General features: G+C 40.4%; 2 protein-coding genes across 3 annotated transcripts in view; both read left to right on the forward strand.

Annotated features, from left to right (window-relative positions):
* LOC117964298 (immunoglobulin superfamily DCC subclass member 4-like) overlaps positions 1-7,527 on the forward strand; it is a 57,999-nt gene extending 50,472 nt beyond the window's left edge. For both annotated transcript variants that reach the window (XM_058999026.1, XM_058999027.1), the window contains exon 20: positions 1,740-7,527. In XM_058999026.1, the coding sequence (XP_058855009.1) occupies positions 1,740-2,228 (489 nt within the window). In that variant the 3' untranslated portion in view covers positions 2,229-7,527. The remainder of the gene's footprint in view (positions 1-1,739) is intronic.
* A 4,917-nt stretch (positions 7,528-12,444) lies between these two features.
* Positions 12,445-22,549, forward strand: part of LOC117429301 (immunoglobulin superfamily DCC subclass member 3-like) — a 63,460-nt gene continuing 53,355 nt past the window's right edge. Inside the window, exons 1-2 of the mRNA XM_058999028.1 lie at positions 12,445-12,835; positions 19,879-20,184. Coding sequence (XP_058855011.1) covers positions 12,772-12,835; positions 19,879-20,184 — 370 coding nt within the window. The 5' untranslated portion in view covers positions 12,445-12,771. The remainder of the gene's footprint in view (positions 12,836-19,878; positions 20,185-22,549) is intronic.

Genomic DNA, 22,549 nt, shown 5'->3' on the forward strand with positions numbered 1-22,549 from the left:
ATTTGAGAGCGACTCAAACTGACAATCTGGACGACCAGATCCAACCTGTCAGTACATTTTAAACCCTTTTTTGTGCACCTCATTGCAAAAATATGGAAGTGTGCATCATTTATTTTGTGGGACGCATGTTCCTTGTACCTTTTTAAAGGGTTAAAGAAATAATTGCTCATCAGTTTGTAAACCGACAGAAAACACATTTTTGTTTTTGCTGTTCACGAACTCTTAGGAGAAAGCGAGTCAAATTAAAAAATGTAAGCCTTCAAATCACGAGGTGTCAAATCTGTGTTCTTAGGAAAGGCCCTTAAACACATCCTTGCCGCAGATAATGTCTCCATCTTTGTCAAAACTATTTTTTTTTCTTTATTTAGAACATCAATCCGTCCATTTCCTCCCACTACGTTAGGTGCTGTACTGAATGGTGGTGTGAATTAGTTCCTCTTTGGTGCTGGTAAAGGGAGGGAACAGAACAAAAATGAAGCAAAGTCTGTTATTTCTTATACAAGCGAGAGGGCTTTGGTGTTTAATAAGCTCCTCTAGCCCTTTCAGACACGACGTGCGACCTCCTCAATTACAAACTGCACAGCCCACTGGGACTCAGCTGAGTGGAGAGGGTCTAGTTTTGTCCCTGCCCTCAAGGGTTAATAAAATTCTACCCCCGTCTTTCTAGCAAAGCTCTTCGAAAGCAATTTGTGAGCAACCAGCTCAGGAGTGTTGATGTCAGTCAGAAAGAAGGGCAAAACCACTGTTTTGAGGTCGTCCGTCACCTCTTTCCTGTTTTAATACCCTCAACAGTTCTGTACCGCTTCAGGCCTGAGTCTGTTCACCGAATTTGGTAGCATTTCTGAGAAGAGGGCAGTATTAAATTGTTTGTAGATTGGATTTTGTGCTAAATCAATACAATAAAGGTAGGGAAAAGGTTGTGATATTGAGAATGATCAGCCTTTTAACTGTGTGTGTGTGTGCGTGCATGTTCTGTTTTTGTGCACTCCCTATTAAAGTTTCAGCTGGTGGCTTTGATCTTCCAAATGGGTCAGTTTGGAGGCATGGGTCAGTTTGGAGGCATTTAATCATGACGTGACCTTGGCCGTACATTCCTGAGAGCCAGCAGCATACAGTAAACCCAGGTCACTCTGCCTATAAGGGTCATTATTCCCAGGTGAACCATGCAATCGTGTTGCAGGGAATTGAAAATGACCCACAGTTACCTTAGACTAAGGGAGGTCACAGCTGTCCTGTCCTGTTCAGCGCCATTGATGGATAGATGGATGCCTTTCACTGGCCCGGTACAATGCTTTATAGAATCTGCTCCAGTTCAATGCTGGGTGTACTTATATCACTGTGTAGGACAGTTATAGACTCCCATGTGTATCTTCAGATTGGTATTTCACAGATATGTTGACCTTTTATTAAAATCCACAAATTAAAAATATTCATCTGTTTTCCTATTGCGTCACTGCTGACAGTTACTGGCCGATTTGCTTGCATTGTTTGTGTTCTATTGCTAGTGTTTTAGGTCGTTATGAATTCCTGAAAGTACTGTGGTTTGTGCACGAATAAGTAGGCCAGTCCCATCACGTGTGTCTGTTTTTACAATAGCATGTTTACAGGACATAAATGCATGAACGTTTTGCATCGTAGTAACAATAATACATACTACATTTAATGTAACCAAAGTACTGTATAATATACATACACACACATAAACACATTCATATTGTCTGTTTTTGTGTTTGGAACAGAGTGAAGTGAAGAATAAAGCCACACCATTGGTGGGCACCCATCAGATGGAAGCGCTGGTCATTGTGCATTCAGAACTGTCCGAGTCTGACAGAAACGGGGCGGGCCCCGCGCAGTGCACACAGGGGCATGATGGGAAGGCCGTGGAGGAAGAGGAGAGCGACGTCCTATTGACCAATCAGAACACTGCCGACAGCAACGAGGCAGGCAGAGAGAGGGGCAGACCTGTCCTGCTGAGCCACAACAGGAAGGAGCCAGGAAAGCCGGAGTCGGGCGATGCTCACGGCCTTCCCAACGGCTTCCACAGCATCGAGGAACACAACTGCTCACTGCAGAACGGAGACACTGACTCGCTTCAGCATGACAACAGGAACTGTCAGCCAGCAAAGTGCCAGCCTTTCCCCAGAGGCCCACAGGAGCACCCCCAGCAGTTTGTTAGCTCTGGTATCATAAACTCTACCTCAACAACCAACAACCACTTGTGTCCGTAACCACTGAATGGGCAACTCAAAGTCACTTTGGTCTTGGGAGAGCTAGAAGGCATGTGTCATGTGTTTTGTTCTGTAGCGTCGTGACACCCACACAACCATGCACATTTTTAATTGATTGGAGCAGCCTACATTTTCAATTGTGATTGCAGTCAGCACACAACACCAAGGCTTTGGGTGTGGAACATAGAGGCAAAACTATGATGTATTGCACTGCAGTTTTTGTCCGTCATGAACAAACCTCCCATTACGATGGCGGAATATAGAAGTGCAGCCCCGTTTACGGCCCACACACAGTTCGGTTTTATTATATGGTTTGTTTTAACCAAAGCCTGTAGAGAACAGGTGGTTTACCTGTACACCAACTACAGGTAGATATTAATGTATATATTACTTGCTTGAGTAAAATTGACGCTTTTTAATATTACATAGAAATAGTCAATATTATCACCCAAGTTATTATTAATGCATTACTTTATTTATTTATTTGAAAAGCACCTATCTCCAACGCTAGTATTTCCTTAATTTACAATCTCCCTTAAATCTTATTACCTGTATCCTGTAACATCACCAAAGCCTGTCTTTAATCCACAGTAACAAAAGACCATCGCCAGTAATTGCCACTCTCACTTGAAGGAATTTGTTAAACTTTACGGGGTACACCCATACAGTAGAGTACCTTTTGAATCTAAACAAAGATTGCAATCTTCCTAAAGTGTGAATTCCACAATGCATGTACGCAGTGACACGCTCTTCAGCTCGCCCATGGTCACAATGAGTTCAGTTGTCTCTGTGTACACAACCACAATAACTCACAGTAGTGGCTGAAGCAGCAGCCCTTTATTGCCCTCTATGAGTGCCTCTTACAACTTTCACTACAGCGGAGCCTCTTCCAAGTTGTGGGTGAGGAACGGAGCCTGGACTTTGCATTGGGTTCTAGTGCCTCGTATTTTAGGTACAGCGTCAATATATTTGTTTTCCTGGGATTACTTTCTGTTTCATTTTCTAAGGTCAAGTAATGTGTGTGTTTTTAGAATAGCATTTTAATACGTTCTCCTCTCTCTTTTTTTTTTTTCTCCCAGACAACAGAACTACCTCATGTCTGTTAAGAATAGTTTTACTCCTTTTTTGTAGTTCGATACAGTTTTTAAAATGATGCACTGCCTTTCTTTTGAGACAACCTTTGCACTGGTTGTTAAATGCCTTTTTCTCCCCCATTTTATGTAATTTTGACTTCTTTCTTTCACTCCTGCTGTATCCCAGATAAACGGCCCTCAAATGAGCAATAACACCGTTAAAAGGAGCAGGATGTAGATTTGGAGTTAAAGACTGACAAAGAGAAAAGTTATCGCTCGGCCCCTAACTTCTGCCTGTGATCTCCTGACTGGCTCGTAAATAATGCCTGGGTAGTGACGGAAGGAGAAACGGTGGGCTTATCCCACAAGGACCCCACCAATGTTATTAACAAGGGGCTTTTTCTTTTAAATTGCTTGGATGAGAGAGTGCAAATCTCTGCCTTTTTTCATGGCAATAAAAGGATTACTTTGTAGTGCCCCGGATGGCACTTGCATTGATCTGTTAGCTGGAAACTGTCTTTGGGTTCCTTGGTTCCAAACTTGAATTTTCAATTGAAGTGAACAATTTTTAGAGGTGCCAACCCAAACCTGTGGGACTCCCTGCTTCGTTTTTTGTTAGCGCACATTACAGTATTTAAGTTTTTTGTCGATGTCGAGGATTCAGGGTTCTCCCCAGGCCTGTTCAGCCAGGCGGAATCGCAAAGGATCATGGGGTAAATGGAGCAGCGTAGCCTGTGTATGAATCAGAGTGGATTATTATTCATTATTCAATTTCTCACGTGTGTGCGTGTGCGTGCCTATGTGCGCGTGCGTGTGTGTATATTGCTGCTGTGCAGAACAAATTACCATTTGACCTTTTTTTATTTTCTTTCCTGAACTCTAATGAATTATTTATAGGAATATGCAAAGAAATTTATATATTAGCCTCATGTAATGATGATCCGTAACTTAAAAAAAATGAAATTCTGAGGTAGGAAAAAAAACAAAAAACACTACATTGTTTCAGCTGATGCCTTCATTAATGCGAGGTATCTGTTTCTACTTGTGTGGTGCAGATACAGGGATACTGTTGCTAATTCAACTATGAATTCTGCTCGTCATTAATCTCTACAGCATCATTCTGCATTAGCCACAACATTAGTCAAGTTTCATAGAAAATTACCTTGTAATCCATCATAAAACTAGGATTTGAATGAAGTCAGGCTAACGACAAAAGGCAAACTAGCACTTGTCCATATACACTAGCAGTATTACTGGTATGCACAGGAACTAGGGTGTCTGAACATGGCTATCTTGCAATGTTCACGTATGCTTTAAACAAGCAAAAAAAAATAAAATAAATAACTACTGTTGAATTGGGGTTAAAATAATCCTGATGCTGAAAAAAGAAGAAATGAGGGGACTGCATCAGGTCAAGTAGTTGCAAGTTTGCAAGTTTGTGTGCATACAGAACTTCATTTTGGCAATATGAGTATTTGATTTGTAACAATTACAGATCGCAGTATGCGACAGGATTGAGATAATTACCCTATACACGTATGGGTATTTTGGAGGTATGCTATTAGTTTTTATATTCACTGGAACAGGTACAGCCTTAAATACTGTACTGCTAGTCTGGAGCAATGGAAGCCTGATCCAATTTAAATATTTAAATACCAGGCATGGAGTAAATGTGATAACAAGCCAAACTATCTGTCTATCTATCGATTGATCGATCGAGGCGGTGCCTAAACTGCCCTGCTCAAGGGTGCAAGAGCTGGACAGTCCAGTCAATGGCTTCAAATACCTACTGACCTGCAATTGAACAGTGTTTATCAGCAAACAATACAACCATGCCTCTCAATGCCATGGAGACATGCTTATCTGACAGTGTTTGCTATCTGAGCCTGCACAGAATGAAGAACGAACTTTAACAAAAAACTAAAACCGCACATTGCCATGAAATGCATCGATGCACAACCTCTTTATGAATGTGGTCCACCGTGCGCGTGCCTGCGTGTGCCTGCGTGTGCGTGTTACAGAACACCTGTCTGCAGATTGTGGATTATGTAATCTTACATCTGAGTTACCAAATACACACTACACCCCATCTGCCTTTTCGAAGCTGAAAAGCAGATCTGCTTTTATTGTTTTCTTCAGGTATGCAGCATTCTGTATTTTGATATTCCAAGTAGGATACCTGGTTTCTCGGGTTTAGATTTTCTTACTGTTTTAATAATTTGTGTTATTAATTTTATTGAGTAACCCTGCACATTTAAATACCTTTTCTAAAACTGGGAAAACTAAAATCTCACCTGGGTTTCCTGTAGGGAATAAACTGTTGTAAAGAAGAAAAAAAACACTATGAAAAAGCTTGACCTCTGCAATAGAAATGACAAGGTGCACCCAGTGTTTAATATACATGACTAAGATCCTGCGGTAACACCTCTTGTACACTACCTGTATAGAACACTGTATAGAATACTATAACCAAGTATACTGCACAGCTTGTATATACCACACAACCTGTATCGAATGTGCACAGATTCTCCTCAAATGAGTAAAAGGGGGTGCTTTATATTGTTGAAAATGATGTCACGTCATTACCTCTGTATAAAATGCAAGTAGCGTAGAAAAAAAGTGTTTGGTTCTTTAGCTTCAGTTGCAGCTATGTTGGAAAGTTTGGGACTGAAAACGTTTACCCATAATACTAAATTCTGTGGCTGAACATTTACAGTATTTACCTCCAATGTCAATGGAGGCTGAGTCGATTGAGAAGTGTGGTTGTGACAAAGTTACAGTGGAGAAATTATGTGTTTTGACTTTTAAAATCCAGTATCGTAATTACGCTAAAACAAAATGAACTGTATAATAAGAGAAATATGCTTTGAATTTAATGCGTTTTGGTCAGTTGTCAGTTGGTGTCTTGTTTTACTGTTGGCTCTAAATTACACCTGCATATAAAGGCAGTACTGCCTGTAGCTCTGGCTGAGTCATCCGATCAGGAGCTCGCTGGTTCCAATCCAGGTCCTACAGAGTTTCCGATACTGGCTGGGGGCTTTCAGTGACCCCTACTGTTCAGACTTGCTAGGCAGAGCCTCCAGCGTTCAGTATCTTGGTAACATCTGTTGCGCTGGTTGGTTGGGTGAGTGGAAAGAGGCCGCTGGTGGGCATTTCAAATTGGGTATAGAAACGGAGGTGGGATTGATCGTACACAGCTGCTCATTCTCTCATTGTCTGTAATTGTCCCCCGCCGGCACTGTATTTGAAAGCTTGTTTGCTTGCCTGGCGAAGAGCTGAAGCCTGAGATCAAAGTGTCTGTTCAGTGGAGCTGATCATACCTGTGCCTGGTAATAAAACCTGCTGCATTTGAAATGCTACTCCTGAATGTAGATGTGTATTTTTACCTGTAAACATCAGTTCCGGTGCCCCCAGAGCAGTGCGTTCTATTCAGACGGATGATTTCATGTTTTCAAAAGAATTCTCTTATTTCAAGTGTTCAAGTACGGTCTGTTTATGGGTCTGTATATTTAATGGCGCTAGATTTTTACAGTGTTTCGCAGATAAGAATCCTCTTAGTACTGTAGATGCGCTTCGAGTCACCCCACACTCTGGATTGTAAGTACTTCCAGTTTTTTTTTTTTTTTTTATAATATATTCTGTATATTTCAAAAGCTGCTGTATTTGTATTTTATCAGGTACTTTCCATGACTAATACAATTAACATGATTGTACTTTCTGCAGTGTGTGTCACTCAGCAGAACCTCAAACACAACATGGTTTCTAATGTTTTAGAAACTTCTCAATTAAAGGTGGACGAATGTGAATTTCTTATACTTATTGTATGATTTTTTAATGTGAAAAAGGTGGATTGTTTTTCATTACTGGCCCTCTGTTCTTGCAGCATGTTATTGAATTGCTTTATTTGAAGTACATTTTTTGTCATGATGTGCTCTACAGGAAGTGACATCATGCTCAGCCCTGCTACTCTTCAGGTACAGAGATGGAAGGAAATGTTACAGGATGAATGAATTGCTTCTGATGTTGTTCATATTTTGAATCTCGTGTGCCACTGCTCCTTTTTAAACTGAACACTTTGAACTGTCAAGCTGTGAAACGCATACACACATTGGGTACTGAGTGCAGCCACTGGGTTACTGTAAATAAATATTGTAATAAAGATTCAAGAGGCAGTCCTGCACGTGCGATGGGCCGGCATGCTTTGGTTCCTCTACTTCCTTGCTAAATTGTATTTCTGCCTCTTTCTATACATACAGGAGTTTGGGGTCACTTTGCCTGCTGGGTTGTAAGAATGTGTGGGATATATCTAATGAGTATGAGGATGTAATGTTGTACATTTCTCTTTACACCGTTCAAATTGCTAACATAGACACTGATGAGAAGTCTTTATCAATGTGTTCAGGTGGAGAAAAATAATGAAGTAACAAGATCATGGAGGTAACAGACGGACGGACACTCTTTACTCTAAAAGTCAATCTGTTTCAGTGAGAGCCAGAACAAGCCTCTTTAGAGGAGCATCATTGGAATTTAAGAAGATATTTTAGTTCTAATATGTAATTACAGGTGTTGCCCAGTCCTGGAGCACCAGTGATTTGGATTCAATTACCATGTCATCAGATTGTATTGAAACTATGCTTTCGCTGCGAGTAGTCATTATGCATTGTGTGTTAGTTATGCTAAAGGTGTACGGTGAATCAGGACTTAATGGACTGAGGTTATGGAAGACTGGCATCTATTCAATTGATCTACATGGGGCAGACCTCCCAAGTATAGGCACCGGTTAGATTATGATAATGTCATTAGTGTACCAGGATTAGTAACACTACGGTCTTAAACTGTGCATACTGTGAGTCTTTGAGGTGTGTTTTGGTGTCGGAGGATGCTGTATTAAATGTATGGCAACGATGTTAAGAGCCCCTTGGTTTAGATCAGCAGAGGCTAGAACAAAGGTAACAACCTGAGAGTAAACTGCTTAGTTAAGATCAAGACCTAAGGTCCTGTGCATAGACTGAGAAAAAGTGAAGCCCCATGTTTCCATGAAAACACAAAGGCTGAAAGCGGCCGAATGCCATGCAAAGCCAGGGGACACGGCATGTGAACACGTTCTCCCTCCCCCGTGAAGACGCTCACCACAAGAAGCTTTGTGTCAGTTAAGCTTTGTGTATTTCTGTTCAGAAAGTCGGAAACAACAACATCTGTATACAGCTGAGGGATCCGCTTTGCTGGCAGAGCCCTGTCGATATCGGAACAGGCGGTCCGCAGCAGTCACATGCTCAAATCCACAATGACTTTCCCCTTGTTCTTACTAAAAAACACACACACACAGCAAGGGTTTTCAAATAGTCTGCACTGTCGTCTTGACCTTGGACAAGAGGCAGGGTCTCTGCTTTCAGGTTTCATTAATACAAACATATGGACAGCTCTCACCTCTCCTGCACTGTCACTGTGGTGCTCTGTATCAGCACAGTCTGCATGACAGGGAAAGAGATTCGAGGAGTGCAGGTGCAATATCCTGGTAATTTAGTAGCAAAGGGTGAAGGTTTGAACCGTACATTCTGATCATCGTAACGCTTCCCAGGGTGTCTTATCAAAACTAAAATCATGAGGATACAGTGTTATTCATGGTGGTGGTATTGTGACACCATAATTAAGATGTCCATCAGTCTAATTAGAAATGTAGTCTAAATGTTATACCATTACTAGAAATATATCTATCTATCTATCTATATATAAATATATATATGTGCAATATAGATGTTGGTTTTGTGTTAATACACTAGGAACTACAGTGTAAGGTTATTTATTTAATAATCAAAAGGTATTTGTAGTCTCTTTTCATTTACACGTGTTTGTACACATGCAGTCTTTAATATTGCAGGCATTTATTTTAAACTCAACTTGAATCTAACACGTCCATCGATTACAGAGCAGACAAGACCTGGGTTCAAAAATGCTGCAAGTGTTGCATTTCCTTGTTTTGATCCATCCCAGCTCAGATGATGAAGGGCTGTCACTCTGCTCTGCAGTGAATCCTGAGCAGCTCCAGCAGCAGGTCACTCTTCAGCACTCGCATTCAGGTCTAATTTTCAACTGCCGCCGCAGAGAAGACAAACAATAGCCTCAGACTGCAGTGATCAAGGCGTATGCATGTCACTGGAGCAGACTCTGCGTTAGCTATTCTTACCCCATCCACTACCCACTGGCCTCTAATATCAGGCATCAAAAAAGGTGAAAATGGAGCCATGATAAAACCCGGGAAGGTCTCTTGATATCTAAACAGATTGTTATGTTCAGAGAATACACTGGAGACCCTGTATTTAGCCGGCCTCTTTGACTAGGATTCCAAAGCAATGAAAGTTCAAAGATGCAGGCACTGCAGGGGAATGTGAGTTAGTTGCTGTGTGCTAGACACTAGCATGTCACCACTTAATCCTTGATGCATTTTGTAATCATGTTTTTGTGTTATCTTCCAAACTGATCTCTATGTACACAGGTCACATGTACTTCTCCTAGCTCCCAGTAGATTGCAGCACAAAGCATCACAGCTTCTGTGGATTCGGCACAAGGTGAGTGGGCTCCTCAAGCGCTAAAAGGATACTGTTGGTTCATTGAAGTGATATATGATTATGTTCCCAGATACAGCAGCAACTGCTACGGTTAGTTCCCCAGACCCTGATTTGCATTTTTGGACTAGATGTACCTTTCTTAAGGTAAATTTAGGTAATCCAAGGTGAGAGCTAATGGTGGTCTGTAAAACCAGCAGTTAATTCTGTGGAGGTGTAGCGAACTCCAAGGAACACGAAGATTACCCAGAATCCAGCTGTCACACAACAAAATGAGCATTGCTTGCGCATAGCAATTATATCCACGGTAAAACAACAGACAAGGAATTGGTTGTCACAAATGCCAACGGAATCCTCAGATCTCAATTGTAAAAGTGTCGGAGAAATATGAAATCAAGGACACTGCGCTCCAGGGAACAGCAGCCAGCATTCACTGGGAGAGGTGTGTTGCTGGCATATTGAAACAAAGGCTCATGTTGTTCCTTTGTTTCTCCAATCCTTGACCACTTTGCATAGATCTGCATCGCACAAGACCGAGCCCAGTGGAGCTTGTTGTCCAGGCACTCGCTGAAACGTTCATCTGCTTGATTTGATCACGCTGTACCCGGCCGGCATAAGCCACAGCTGGGTTTTCTACTCCCTGTTTTTACAGCAACAGGGAATGACTCTGGATTTCATCAACCACCTGTTTTTAAGGATAATCCTGGAGTAACCATGGATAGGTGGTTGATGCGTTCCAGAGCGAGGCCCCCTGGCTTATCTAGGCAGAGTATAGGTTGATTAAATCAACCATTTTTTAGAAGTTGTATCTTAAATTGCTCCTCATTTTACATTTCTTTCTGACACCCCTCTACTATCTGAATTCAAAGCGCAAAAATCTCCGGTCTTCTGGCACATGCAAAACCATGAAATAGCCATAGACGAAATTACCTTTTTATAAAGGTGACAGTTTTTAGCCACCTATTATACTTTGGGATGTTTAAATGTAATTCCTTCTATGGTTATTGCATGGCTATAAACAATCTATAATGCTTTATTAACACTATGACATAGTTGTTAAGCATCTATTGTATATTTATAAAACATTGATAAACAGCACCTTAATATAAAGTGTTACCTAGATTTGAATGTGATCGATTGGATACTGGTGAATATATGGATCTTTTTCTATGTATTTTTTTTTTTTTTTTACCAGGAGTATAATAACCTTTACATTGTTTTCTAACAAATTCTCTAAATTGCTCTATATAATGGCTTATGTGTTGATGTGCTATACACATGTAGCTAATTAGCTGAAGATGAGAGCGTAATAACCAGCAGTTCCATTATTCCATATTTTCATATTGTTTCGTTTGACTCAAAGGGATGTACATCTTCTTCACAGACACACTGATGCGCCGCTGACCTTGTTGATAATTATATTAATTAATTACACACTTGTCTTTTTGGCTGCTCGTTACCTCGAGGGCGCTTCTGAATTAATTTGCATGTCTGCGTACAGCAGAAACCTGGGTACACCCAATCGAATGGACAGTAAAAGAAGATAACGAGGTGTTTAATCTCCGTGGTTCGTAGACACCGCCGCTAAAACGACATTGTGATAACATACACGGGGTTATGTAATAATAATTTATTTGTAAATACTAATTATCAGTATTATTCGATACACCAGTTGTTCTATTTTAACAATGCAGAATTTCAAAGCACAGCCGCGCCGGTAAAACAAGACTTTAATAACCCTCTGAAGGTCTGGATATGTAATCCAGGGAAATGTACAAACTGAAGAGTATGATGAGGTACTGTGCGTGCCCACTGCGATCGACCCGCTAGGTGGTGCTCTTCAGTTGCGTGGTTTGGTGGCAGTACCCCCCCCCCCCCCCCTTTACTGTTTGAATATTAAAACCCTTATGGTGGATATATCGCAAAGATAAGATGCAGACTAGGTGCGATTAACCTGTGCGTTGCACTTTGAAATGGATTGGACACGTTATTTACTGCAATTCTATTTTAAACCTCGTAGTAGCTAATGTGTTGCTGAGACGTCAATCACATTCCCCTTTACAGGCACACATCAGCCACCTTATTCGATCCTGGGATGTCAAAGTCGTGTTTTTAATTAGACTTGTATAGTTGATCAACGACCCTGTCTTGCCGGAGGCCAACAGCAAAATGAAGGCGCAAGTGCGGGGAGTGACTAGTGCCTGCTCCCCATCCCTAATGTCGAGAGCGCTGGATGGGTATCATTAATTATACAATTTATTACCACTTGCAACTCATTTTTTTCTCTAGGCTACACAAGGGTGTTGTATTTATCTTGAACATATTTCTAAAACAAAATTCCCAAATAAATGGAGACTTCTGATTTTAAATAATAATAGTATTTTAAATGCCAAATGCCTATTCCCAGTATATTACTATTAAACAGTGAGAAAAGGTACAGCGTTCTTCTCATCTCCGCTGTAGTAGGTTACAGTGCATAGATTGCACAGCTACATCATGCTTTGGTGATACGAGTACGTCACTGTCCTGCACGGATCAGATACAATACGGCGGTTGTTGCAGATATATAACATTTGTCTTTACGTTGATGGTCAGTTCTTTTGTTCCCCAGACGGGGCCTCTAGAGAGAGAGAGAGAGAGAAAGAGAAGAGGAGGAGGAGGGGAGGAGAGAGAGAGGGAGCTGCCTGCCTAGTTGATTGCAGTGTGAAAGAGCAACAATGTTAATGTGTGTTTGCTAGAGAACCGGAGAGAGAAAGAGATGCTGATAGATGTGCAAAATGGCGCAAGCTCACTCGACCCCTTGAGCCACAAATTCTTATAACTGGGGACATAAGGGTTTAGCTGTTGGTTTCTTTCGCTTTGACCAGTTTTTTTTTGTATCCTAATATTTCATTTCAAGGTGCTTAAATGGTTTCCAAACGCTGCTACCTGTCTTGTGGCGCACTCGGATTACTTCTGACCGCTTTAGTGGGTGAGTACCGCACACTTCATGGTAGTAAACCGGGCAGACCTTGGAAACGTGCCGGGTTCAGTCTTGGTTGCTTGCTTGACCAGCTACGTTTCTAGTAAAGCAGACCAAGATAGTAAAGTTAACATGCGTGATTAATAATTGCAAACTTTAATCGTTTGTGGAGGCTGCCGCTTGTTTCTGAATCAGCTCATCCCAGTTTTAAACGGGGGTCTTTTTTATTTTTTTGTGAGTTTTATAGGTACAGTTGAGATCTGCTTCGTTCACAGCCGTGGTGTAGCTAGTGGGTTTGCTGTGCATTTTCTTCCCGGTTCAGTGGTTTGCCTCAGTACTGTGTAGCCATGTGTCTGTGGTTGTTGTGTTTATCTCTTTTTTTAATAGGAGACGCTTTGCTAAAGCACATGGTCCTTTCGCTGCGCTTTCCAAAAAGCATCATTGCTGAGGGTTATAAACGGAGTCAATAGGAATTTTACTATTTACATAAGGACGCTGGTTTGCATTAATACTTTTGCAGCGCCGTGTTATTAAACTTTACCAATTGTACAAATAAATACATCATCACGTATTAGATGAGAGAATAAGACGTGGATGCCATTGTCCAAGGCTTTATTGAAGCCTTCCTCGCTGTTTGTGTAGTAATCACTTCTTGCTGGCTGTTATATTTTAGATGATATTTTTTGTAACATTCAAAACTTTGCAGTCATGCGTTTTGCTTGGGGGGACACGACTGTAAATGCGACGGTTTGAAGTAATTTAAACACAGTGTGTGTGTGTGTGTGTGTGTGTGTGTGTGTGCGTGCGTGCGTGCGCGCTACGGGGAGATCTCTTCTCGTCTCTCTCCTGGAGCTCCTTTGTCGGGATGCGCTGTGTTCGAGTAACTGTGTCATTCAAATTCAGTGGATGCGTTTTATTTCTTAAAAAAACCCGTAAACCTGCATTTGTTTCTTTTAATTTAGAAATGTCCATTTTGTATTGCTTCAATAGACAAGTGAACCTATAAAGTTAACCTTGAACTTTATAATATACCAGTTAAGTAGAGAAGACTTGTCTTTTGGATGCGTATGACTAAATACATATATAGTAAAATATTAAATTTTACAAGGGGGAGTTTATAATCGTGTACAGCTTGCATAGGCCCTACTTGTTACTGTATTTGTTTTTTATTATTTGTGTAGCACTAACGCGCTTTTAAAAGGGAACATTGTGCAAACCAGCAGCCTCACGTTGAAGGAGGTTGCAGTAAAGCCAGGTCTGCTTGTAAAAACATCAAAGGGTTGACTTGGTGCTAAACAAGCTGGCTGCTGTGTACCTGTGTATTGCTCGAAAAAGAAACAGCAATAATACTAGTGGGTTCATGCAGTGCTAATGCTATGTATTTCCCACGCATTTTCGGGTATGCGTTCGGTTTACTATACTTGCTTGTGCTTTAACCATGCTTTCACTCCGCTTTTTTAAAAAAAAATTCTGTTTATTCATTTTGAGGTTTTACTTTCTTCATACTGTACAACTCTGCCGCAGAAAATGTCCAAAGGCTACCGCTGTTACATGCCAGACAATTATACAACTCCACACCTCAATAACAATTAAAAAAAAACAGGTTTAACGGGATTAACAGTGTTGTAAAATATTTAATTTTGATTCGTAGCCAATACTGTATTAGATGCAGGGGAGTGGGGTGTGACAGAAGGGGCGGTATTGTTATTAATCGGGATTGCATTACAACGTCATTGATCTCGTGTAAATCAAATACAAATCAATGAAAACCCACTTCTCGATTTATTACATATTCTGAAATAAAACAAGGGAACAGCACTGGAATCTACCCAACCACACAAAGAAGTGCTTGTAGAAGCATGTTTGTGAAGTCATGGTGTTGTTTTTTTGTTACAGTATTTTATAGAATACCGTTTTGTTTAATACTGACTGTGGATACACAGAATGCACGCGCGGTTAACCGTTCCGTTTACCTGCGTTTCAATACTGGGAGAGCTCTTGTTTTCATGCTCTGTTATATCACTGTGCTGTGCGTCTGCACTAGCAGCTGGAGGTGGTGATGGTGTTGGTGGTGTTGTTGTTGTGAATTATGAAGCACTGTGAAGTGCTTCACTCCCGTGGAACCAAGTGAATCCACTGTCAAAGATTTTACAACTTTGATTCATTCTGTGAACTTTTCATTGTTATCCAGTCTGTTATCTGTTTCTTTTGTGAATAATCTTTATGTAAAATCATACAGGATGAAAAATAGTTGCTCTAGCATGTTATTAACGGTGCATTAGGCATCGGCACTAACTTCGTACTGTCGGACTAAGGTAGTTATGAACGTGTTTTTTTTTATTATTTGTTACACCAAAATACATAGACTAATTTTATAATATGTTTTGTAGAAGTGTATGTGTGTGTATTTGTCTTCAAATGGTGCTAAATACTACAGTAATGATAATCTAGACCGTGCATTAAGTGCGCTATTAACAAAGGGATCAGGCGATTTGCTGGAGTGATGCTATATTGAGATTAAAAGCTAAGGCAGTTCCTCTCTGTTTTTTTTTTAAATTTGATTTATTTTCTGGGCTGCTTTGTTCTGGATGATTGACAGCTATTGTCTATCAAGGCAAAGCCTGCTTTCAAGGAAAGACACAGGATATGAGATTCCCGGGTTTTGTTCTGTGAGACACTCAGAATAGTAAGGACTGTGATCAGATGTCTCGCACTCACTCACAGCAGAATACATTACTTTATTTCCTGCCATTTACTCAATTTATCTTAGATACAAATATTACAAGTTGGCTATCGTGTGTGTGTGTGTGTGTGTGTGTGTGTGTGTGTGTTTTAACGTAGATTTATAAATTCTGGATATTCAGTGGTTTTTTTTGGCACATTCAGTAACAATTAATAGTTTCATTTTATACCGCAGTCTCTTATCATTTGAAGATCCCATGTATGTTTCACTTTGACAGTGTGTGTTCACATGTTTGGAAAAGGCTAAACAATAGGATTCAGGTTCAGTTCTTGGTGTTTTTTCCCCCTATAGTATATAATAGGCTAGTCAGACAGGAAGCTGCTCTTCAGCTGTCACTATTGAATGATCCTAGGCATCCGAATGGCTTGTTAGGACAACATACGCCCCCACACTGCGCGGCTTTAACAAGAGGCTCTTCATGGCTGGTCTTTCAAGCTCTTCTGAGCCACTTCAAAGTCCAAGTTGTTTAATCAAATTTAAAGTCTACAGCTATGGCCAAAAGTTTTGACTCACTTAGAATTTCAGGATTGAGATATTATGTAAAAAAAAAAAAAAATTAACATCATGTAATCAAAGAAACTACAAAATGATATCGCTAAAGTCTACCGGAAGCCATAATAGTAGTACAGCATTTCATGTTAGATTTCGAAATGTCACATTTTTTCAATTGTCAGTATAAAACTACAATGCGGTGTGTAATTCAATATGTTAACATTATTCAGCAGGTTTCATTCAGCTTTATGATGCAAAATTAGTTCATTCTGTATAGGTGATTGCCTTGTGTCTGGATCAACTGTTTATTCAATACAGCCTGCCTGCAAAGCCCAAGGCATCCCCTTGCTGTGTTGACCTGCTTGCAGAACCCCTGCAAAGAATCACATTCTGATAGGCTGCAGAGTGGTGCTTATTTCTACAATGCAAATTCCCAGGTTTCCTTTCACTCGTGTACCCCCATGCTGAACTTGCAGACGAAGCCCTAGGTGGTTAATGCGTCCTTCACCAAAGAATCAGTAGGTGCTCGCTGTGGTGTTTGTTTTCCTAAAAGTCCTTAACATGCTTACTACACATTTTCATTGTGCATTAAGTGCAGCTTTACAAATGGCATTCAATGTGGACATGGATGAGTTCTTGAAGAAGCTGTGCCATTTGTATGTTTAAGTGGAGTGTTTTATTTTCTGGGCATTAAGGTATTTTTTCTACACTGTTTTACATCAGAAGAACCCTATACTTTAATTGTTGGTAAGGTGCTGATTCAGTATATTTGGAACAGTTGCAGAACTAATGCACAGGAGCATCATGCTCACGTTTGCGTAATAACTGAGGATTTTGGCAAATCAGAGTCCCCTAGTAATGTCAACGCTATTCCCAGATAGTCAAAGAATTATCACAGTGAGAGGAACCATTGTCATGCCTCCAATCAGCAGCTCAGCCCACAGATCAGATATAAAAACAGGATTAAAACAAAGTGTACCAGCGGGTGAATGCTACAGTAAATCCCAGTGCTTTAAATATTAAACCACTTGATGCATGAGATTTCCCTGATTTTTGTATTTTTTTTAATGAGTTGCATGAAGTAGAGTGGCTTCGGATGGCATGTGGTGGGAGTCGGCATTGTGCTGAGACACTGTGATTGCTCTTATATCAATGTCACCATTAAACTACAAGCTCCACTTCCATTGATTCAGGTCCCCCCCCAGCCAAGCTAGCGCTCGTGCTGAAGTAATGCAAGACCTGAGTGTGCTTCAGGAGTTGGCAACCATTCCACTTTTAAAGCGAGCTTGGAGATAAAGTGGCTTGTATATTTGTTCCCCCCCACACACTTTTATAGAAAAAGTGTTCAATGGTCCTGCTTGGGGAGGGTTAAGCCTCTGCATACAGTGTTAGTGCTGGGGATCTGTACATACTCTGCATCCATTCATCTGCTGAGTCCGGTAGATGAAACTGCAGAGAAGCATGGTGGCAAACGGAATTCCCAAAGTACAACACAAGACTCTGAAATCACTGGGGACAGAATCCAAACTGGGGGCAGACTGCAGTATCTGTACTGCATGCTTTAAACACAACTAGATAGACACTACCGTATGCATGTGCTCTGTTTAAATTTACACAAGAAAATGTTAGAAGATTGTCTAACGTTAGGACTGCTTCTTGTGTATATTTCTCAGAATGTCCCACTTTGAAAAGCCTTGTAGTATATGCTGTACATCTAAGTGACTTAAATGCCAGTGTCAAAGATAATTCCTTGTGTATACATACGCCTGTATCCAGCTAGCATTAGTAGACCATACCTCATCTAATAAGAGCACACATATAGGCTGTGAAAACTGGTTTATGTTATTCACAGTATACAGACAGCTCCGTAGATAATTCCTCACCTTCATTACTTCCATGAGCTAATCAATAAATGCAAAAGGCTATCTGCTGTATGATATTCATGTCTAAATGGGTTTTAGACACTAATACATTGGATGCACAGTAAGCCAGTTGGTGGAAAACATGCTGTCGCTGTACTGTGTGTTAATTTACGTCTCCTGTCTAAACAGCTCGTACTAACAAGTGGAGCAGAACGGGGGATTAATGCTGACCACAAAAGATAGAACAGTGCGTTTCACGTTGTTTGGAAGAAATGTACACTCTGTGAGGGGAAAACAAGTTTACAGAGGTAGCAAAGTCTTGTGTTACAAGAACCATACAAGAAGTCATCTTGTGATGCACATTTTGTCAAGTCGTTTTTGGTGAGGGGTCCAAAGTGCAATATGTTTGGCTTCCCTGAGCTACAGCAGAGCTTAACGATGATGTTAATAACCTCCTGCTGCTGAAGGTAGCTGGAGCATGTTTAGCGACACGGCAAGAAAGCTTTCTGCTTGTGTGCCTGCAGCTTCCATTATAAAACTAGCGAACGAGGTCCGGTCTACAATGAAATATCAATTTTTAAAATTGGATGTGAACGTGGGACACTGCAGCTTCAACACAGCTACTTGTAATGTCTGGAGGATGTACTTTTATCATTATTGAAATAGCAACAACAAGCAGTTTGCACAACTCGCTTTGATTCTCTGCAGATCCCATTACAGTGGAGGTAAAACACGAACATGTCAACATATGATTGACCTAGACAGCTTACTTGAGGCAGATAATGCTGTTTTAAGTAACTTAAGTTTGACTTGGAGGGAGACAATGGAATTTACTAGCCAGGGGCAAAAATGCATTCAAGTCTCAAGTCCTGATGATGGGATTTTACTGTGACTACTGGTGTCCTGCAGATCTGAGAGAACTGTGTGGAACCCCCCTCCACAGAGACTGATATTAAACATTCTTATGTCAGTTTGAGTTTACCTGGCTGCATTGAAAGGCTGTACAGCTCTACTGAACTTAGTAACATACACTGAAGCTGAAGGCCGTCCTGTTTTAAACAGATTTCTTTTTTGTATGAGGAAAGGGAAAGGGTTTTTTGAGACTTGGTGCTTAGTGACAGTTTTAAAAGGGCTGAATGCACTCCTGTGAAGTACAGGGTTACCATGACAACGAGGCATCATCTTGTTTCAAAGATTTTTCATGTCCTAACCGCAAAACTCTGAACAGGAATATATATATATATATATATATATATATATATATATATATATATATATATATATTTTTTTTTTTTTTTTTTTTTTTCCCGAATGGGATAAAGGAAATGTTTCCATAGTAAACTATAAAACAAAGGTGTTCTGTTTTATAATAACGCATGTCAATGTAACGTAATGCCAAACACAGAAATGTACCAGTAGTATTGGAATGCAGATAGTTAACCAGTAATACTGAAATAAAAAAAAAGTTGTTTATAAGGGAATAAGTGAATTTTGCAGTTGTCTGTGAGGATTGTGTGCCACTTCACACTCCTCTGTGCTAGGGGCCTGCTCTGGGACTCTCTGTGTTTATATATCTGAGCACAGTATGTGGTTTGTTTTTACTGTATGCGATTAGGCCTCAAGCAAGGTAATGTGAGGTAAGGTAACGAAACTGGTGAGGCTACATTCGAACTGGGCATTTCAAATGAATAAACAGGCGTACAACGGGGCGCTGTGGCGGAGTGTCCCGCCCCTATTTATTATTATTTGTATTTATGTGCGGCGCGGAGAAAAGCGCTGCGTCTTTTGTTATTGTTTTTTATATTTAGAATTTAAAAACCCTGTGAGGATGCGTGGCTGATCAGCTACTCATCTAATGTTCTCCTGTATTAAAGTGTTTAGTGTACATTCTAGTACGGTTAATCTCCATATTTTATTTATTTATGTATTTATTTATTTTATCGTATTCTTTGCAGAGGTCGGTCACTGCGCAGAGCTCGCTTTTGCTGTGGAACCCAGTGACATCATTGCTGTCCAGGAGCAGCCTTTGATGCTACACTGCCAAGTGGATGGCATCCAGCCAATCACCACGTCGTGGAGGAGAAACGGTGTGCTCCTATTGGACGGTGAGAACAATGCCATGTTTGTCAATGGATCGCTGGCGATCACCAGGTTCCAGAAGACGAAGGCCGACGGGTCCTCGGATGAAGGGGACTATGACTGCGTCGCCCAGAACCACTTTGGGCTGGTGGTCAGCCGGAAAGCAAAAGTGCAGGCTGCAAGTAAGTCATCCCTTTCATGGCAAAAGCTTGTGTATCCACAGTGTTTGTATACACAGTGTAGCACACTAACTGTAATAAAGCAGCGGCTGCCCCAAATCCCTAATAGATATTAATATATACTGCAAACTGAACTGGTGTTAAATCCTAGGCACGTTTAGGTATGACAAGTTATAATCCACACGAATAACTGAATAATAATTCTGCTTGCTGCTACAGTATATGACCAGGTAGGCACAATAATATTGTGGCTACAATGACCTTGCCATTTCATAGCAATGGTAAACCAATCATGCATACCTCGCTTATTTGTTGCTATTCGTGTGAAATGGGACTGGTCACACAAACCAGAACAAATGTTCTGTATTCTTTAAGATGTATTCTGTATTCTATAAGACACGCAATGTGTCGAAATGCATTGTCCCGTCTCCATTAAAATCAACAATTAAGTGAGGTGTGCATGGTTGGTTTACCATTGCTGAAATCTATTGTATGACTTTGTAGAGACATTCTCTAATATACAAAATGCCTTATATTGGCCACCCCTTTATTTATTTATTTTTTTAATAAAAAGCTTGGATGCGCACAAATGCCTTCAATATAATTTTTTTTTTTTTTGCTTTCATAGCTCTAGTATTGTGCTTTCAAGGGCCACAGTAATACGAGGCGGCAGATTGCCTTTTGTGGAGGCAAAAATGAAAATGTCAGAGTAGAAATTTCGAGCTCTATTGTAATGTAAGTGACACTGGCTGCTGAATCTATAAGCCCATGTGTGACAGTAATATATTTCTTTCTGAATGTCAGGTTTTAATGTTTGAAATTCACATGGCTGCACACAGTGCTGTACAACAAGCCTCGTACTTGATCTTGCTAGCTCTGGCTCTTGGTGTATTCCTACAGCCTCTCTATAAAAAATAAATATCATTTCACAATCATTTATTTGAAGGAAACTGCAGGATTACAGTGTGGGGCGTGTACAGTAAAATGACAAGGTTTGTTCTAGGAATGCTTTATCATAGACATATTTTAATTAAAAAAAACAGTTTGCATGTAATTAGATTCTAATGGACCTCAGGCTTTGTTTCTCGTTGCCTCTTCAGAATGTGTCTGATTTACACCTCGCTCTGCTCAGGAGTCTCTATGATTATTTAATCAGATCGTAGCAGTATGAAGTCCTGGGTGATTGAACAGCAATTCACAGAACAATATATCCTCTCTGGTATCTTTTGAGATAGTTGAGAATATTAAGGTCAGAAACAACTGCATTGCCTAAGCCCCGGAACAATCATTGGTTTCAATTTTAAGACCTATTCTCTTAATCCAAGCACATATGTCTTTTATTGATTGTATGGCTGTCAACACAAGGGCACCTCGGAAGAACACAATTTATCTTAGTCGGCACTCCTCCCAAGGAAAGCAATGCACACATGTGGATCTAGATATACAGACAAACACACAGACAAGTAGTTTAACAGGAACTCGGGATACTATCATTTGATGGTTGATGTACACAGATGGCTAAAGTAAAATACTTTCTTTAAATATTTAACTAAAAAATGCAATTGCATCACCCCCATACAGTATAGATTTGTACAATCACCAGAAATGTATCTTCAGTCATTCCTTAGCATTTTTTAAAGCGCATGTGCAGTTTAAGGCAGTTTAATGTTTCTCAAGAGGCTTACAGTTTCGTCCCTGTGGGTTTACATGGAAATCTTTTCTTAAAGTCCTAAAGTTTCAGCCATTGAAATGCTGTTTATTTTGCGTTCAATTTTTTGAAGATGCATAATGGATTTTTTCATTTCTTTGTACATGTTCTTTAAAGGGGAAAGACTGTTTTGCTTTGTATACACTAGCACACATGTGCAACTTGAAATGAAAAGGTAGAATTAAGATGTGCATTCTTCTGCACTTGGTAATGTATAGCTTGTTCAGACTTTGCTAAAGCAGTGTTTTGGTAAGGTGGCTCCCTATGTTTCTACCTTGAGGAACATCAATGTCATCCTAATAATTTATGAGGACGAAAGCTTCTGTATATAATGTAGTGCAGAATCGAGAGTGGCTCAGTGAGTGTATGGAACCCCCAGCGGGTTTTAGCACATGACTGTTGGGGATGCAAAGGTCAGAGGTATGGCCGAATGGAATTAATGAAAACAAACTCGGCAGCACCACACTTTCAACTTTGAGTACGTCGGTGAGTATGTTACTATAGATCAGGGCTTGGGTAATGCAAGCTTGAGCAGTTTCATTGAAAAAGAACCAAGGTAAACCTTTAACGTTGTTGAATGTTCAGTAAAGTAAAGTACCCGTCGAACATGGTTGATCCAAATCAGCATTCATTTGCAGATCCAGCTCTTGTGTTTTCTGG

Source organism: Acipenser ruthenus, chromosome 24 (assembly GCF_902713425.1).
Source record: "Acipenser ruthenus chromosome 24, fAciRut3.2 maternal haplotype, whole genome shotgun sequence".
In the NCBI taxonomy this organism is placed as follows: Eukaryota; Metazoa; Chordata; class Actinopteri; order Acipenseriformes; family Acipenseridae; genus Acipenser; species Acipenser ruthenus.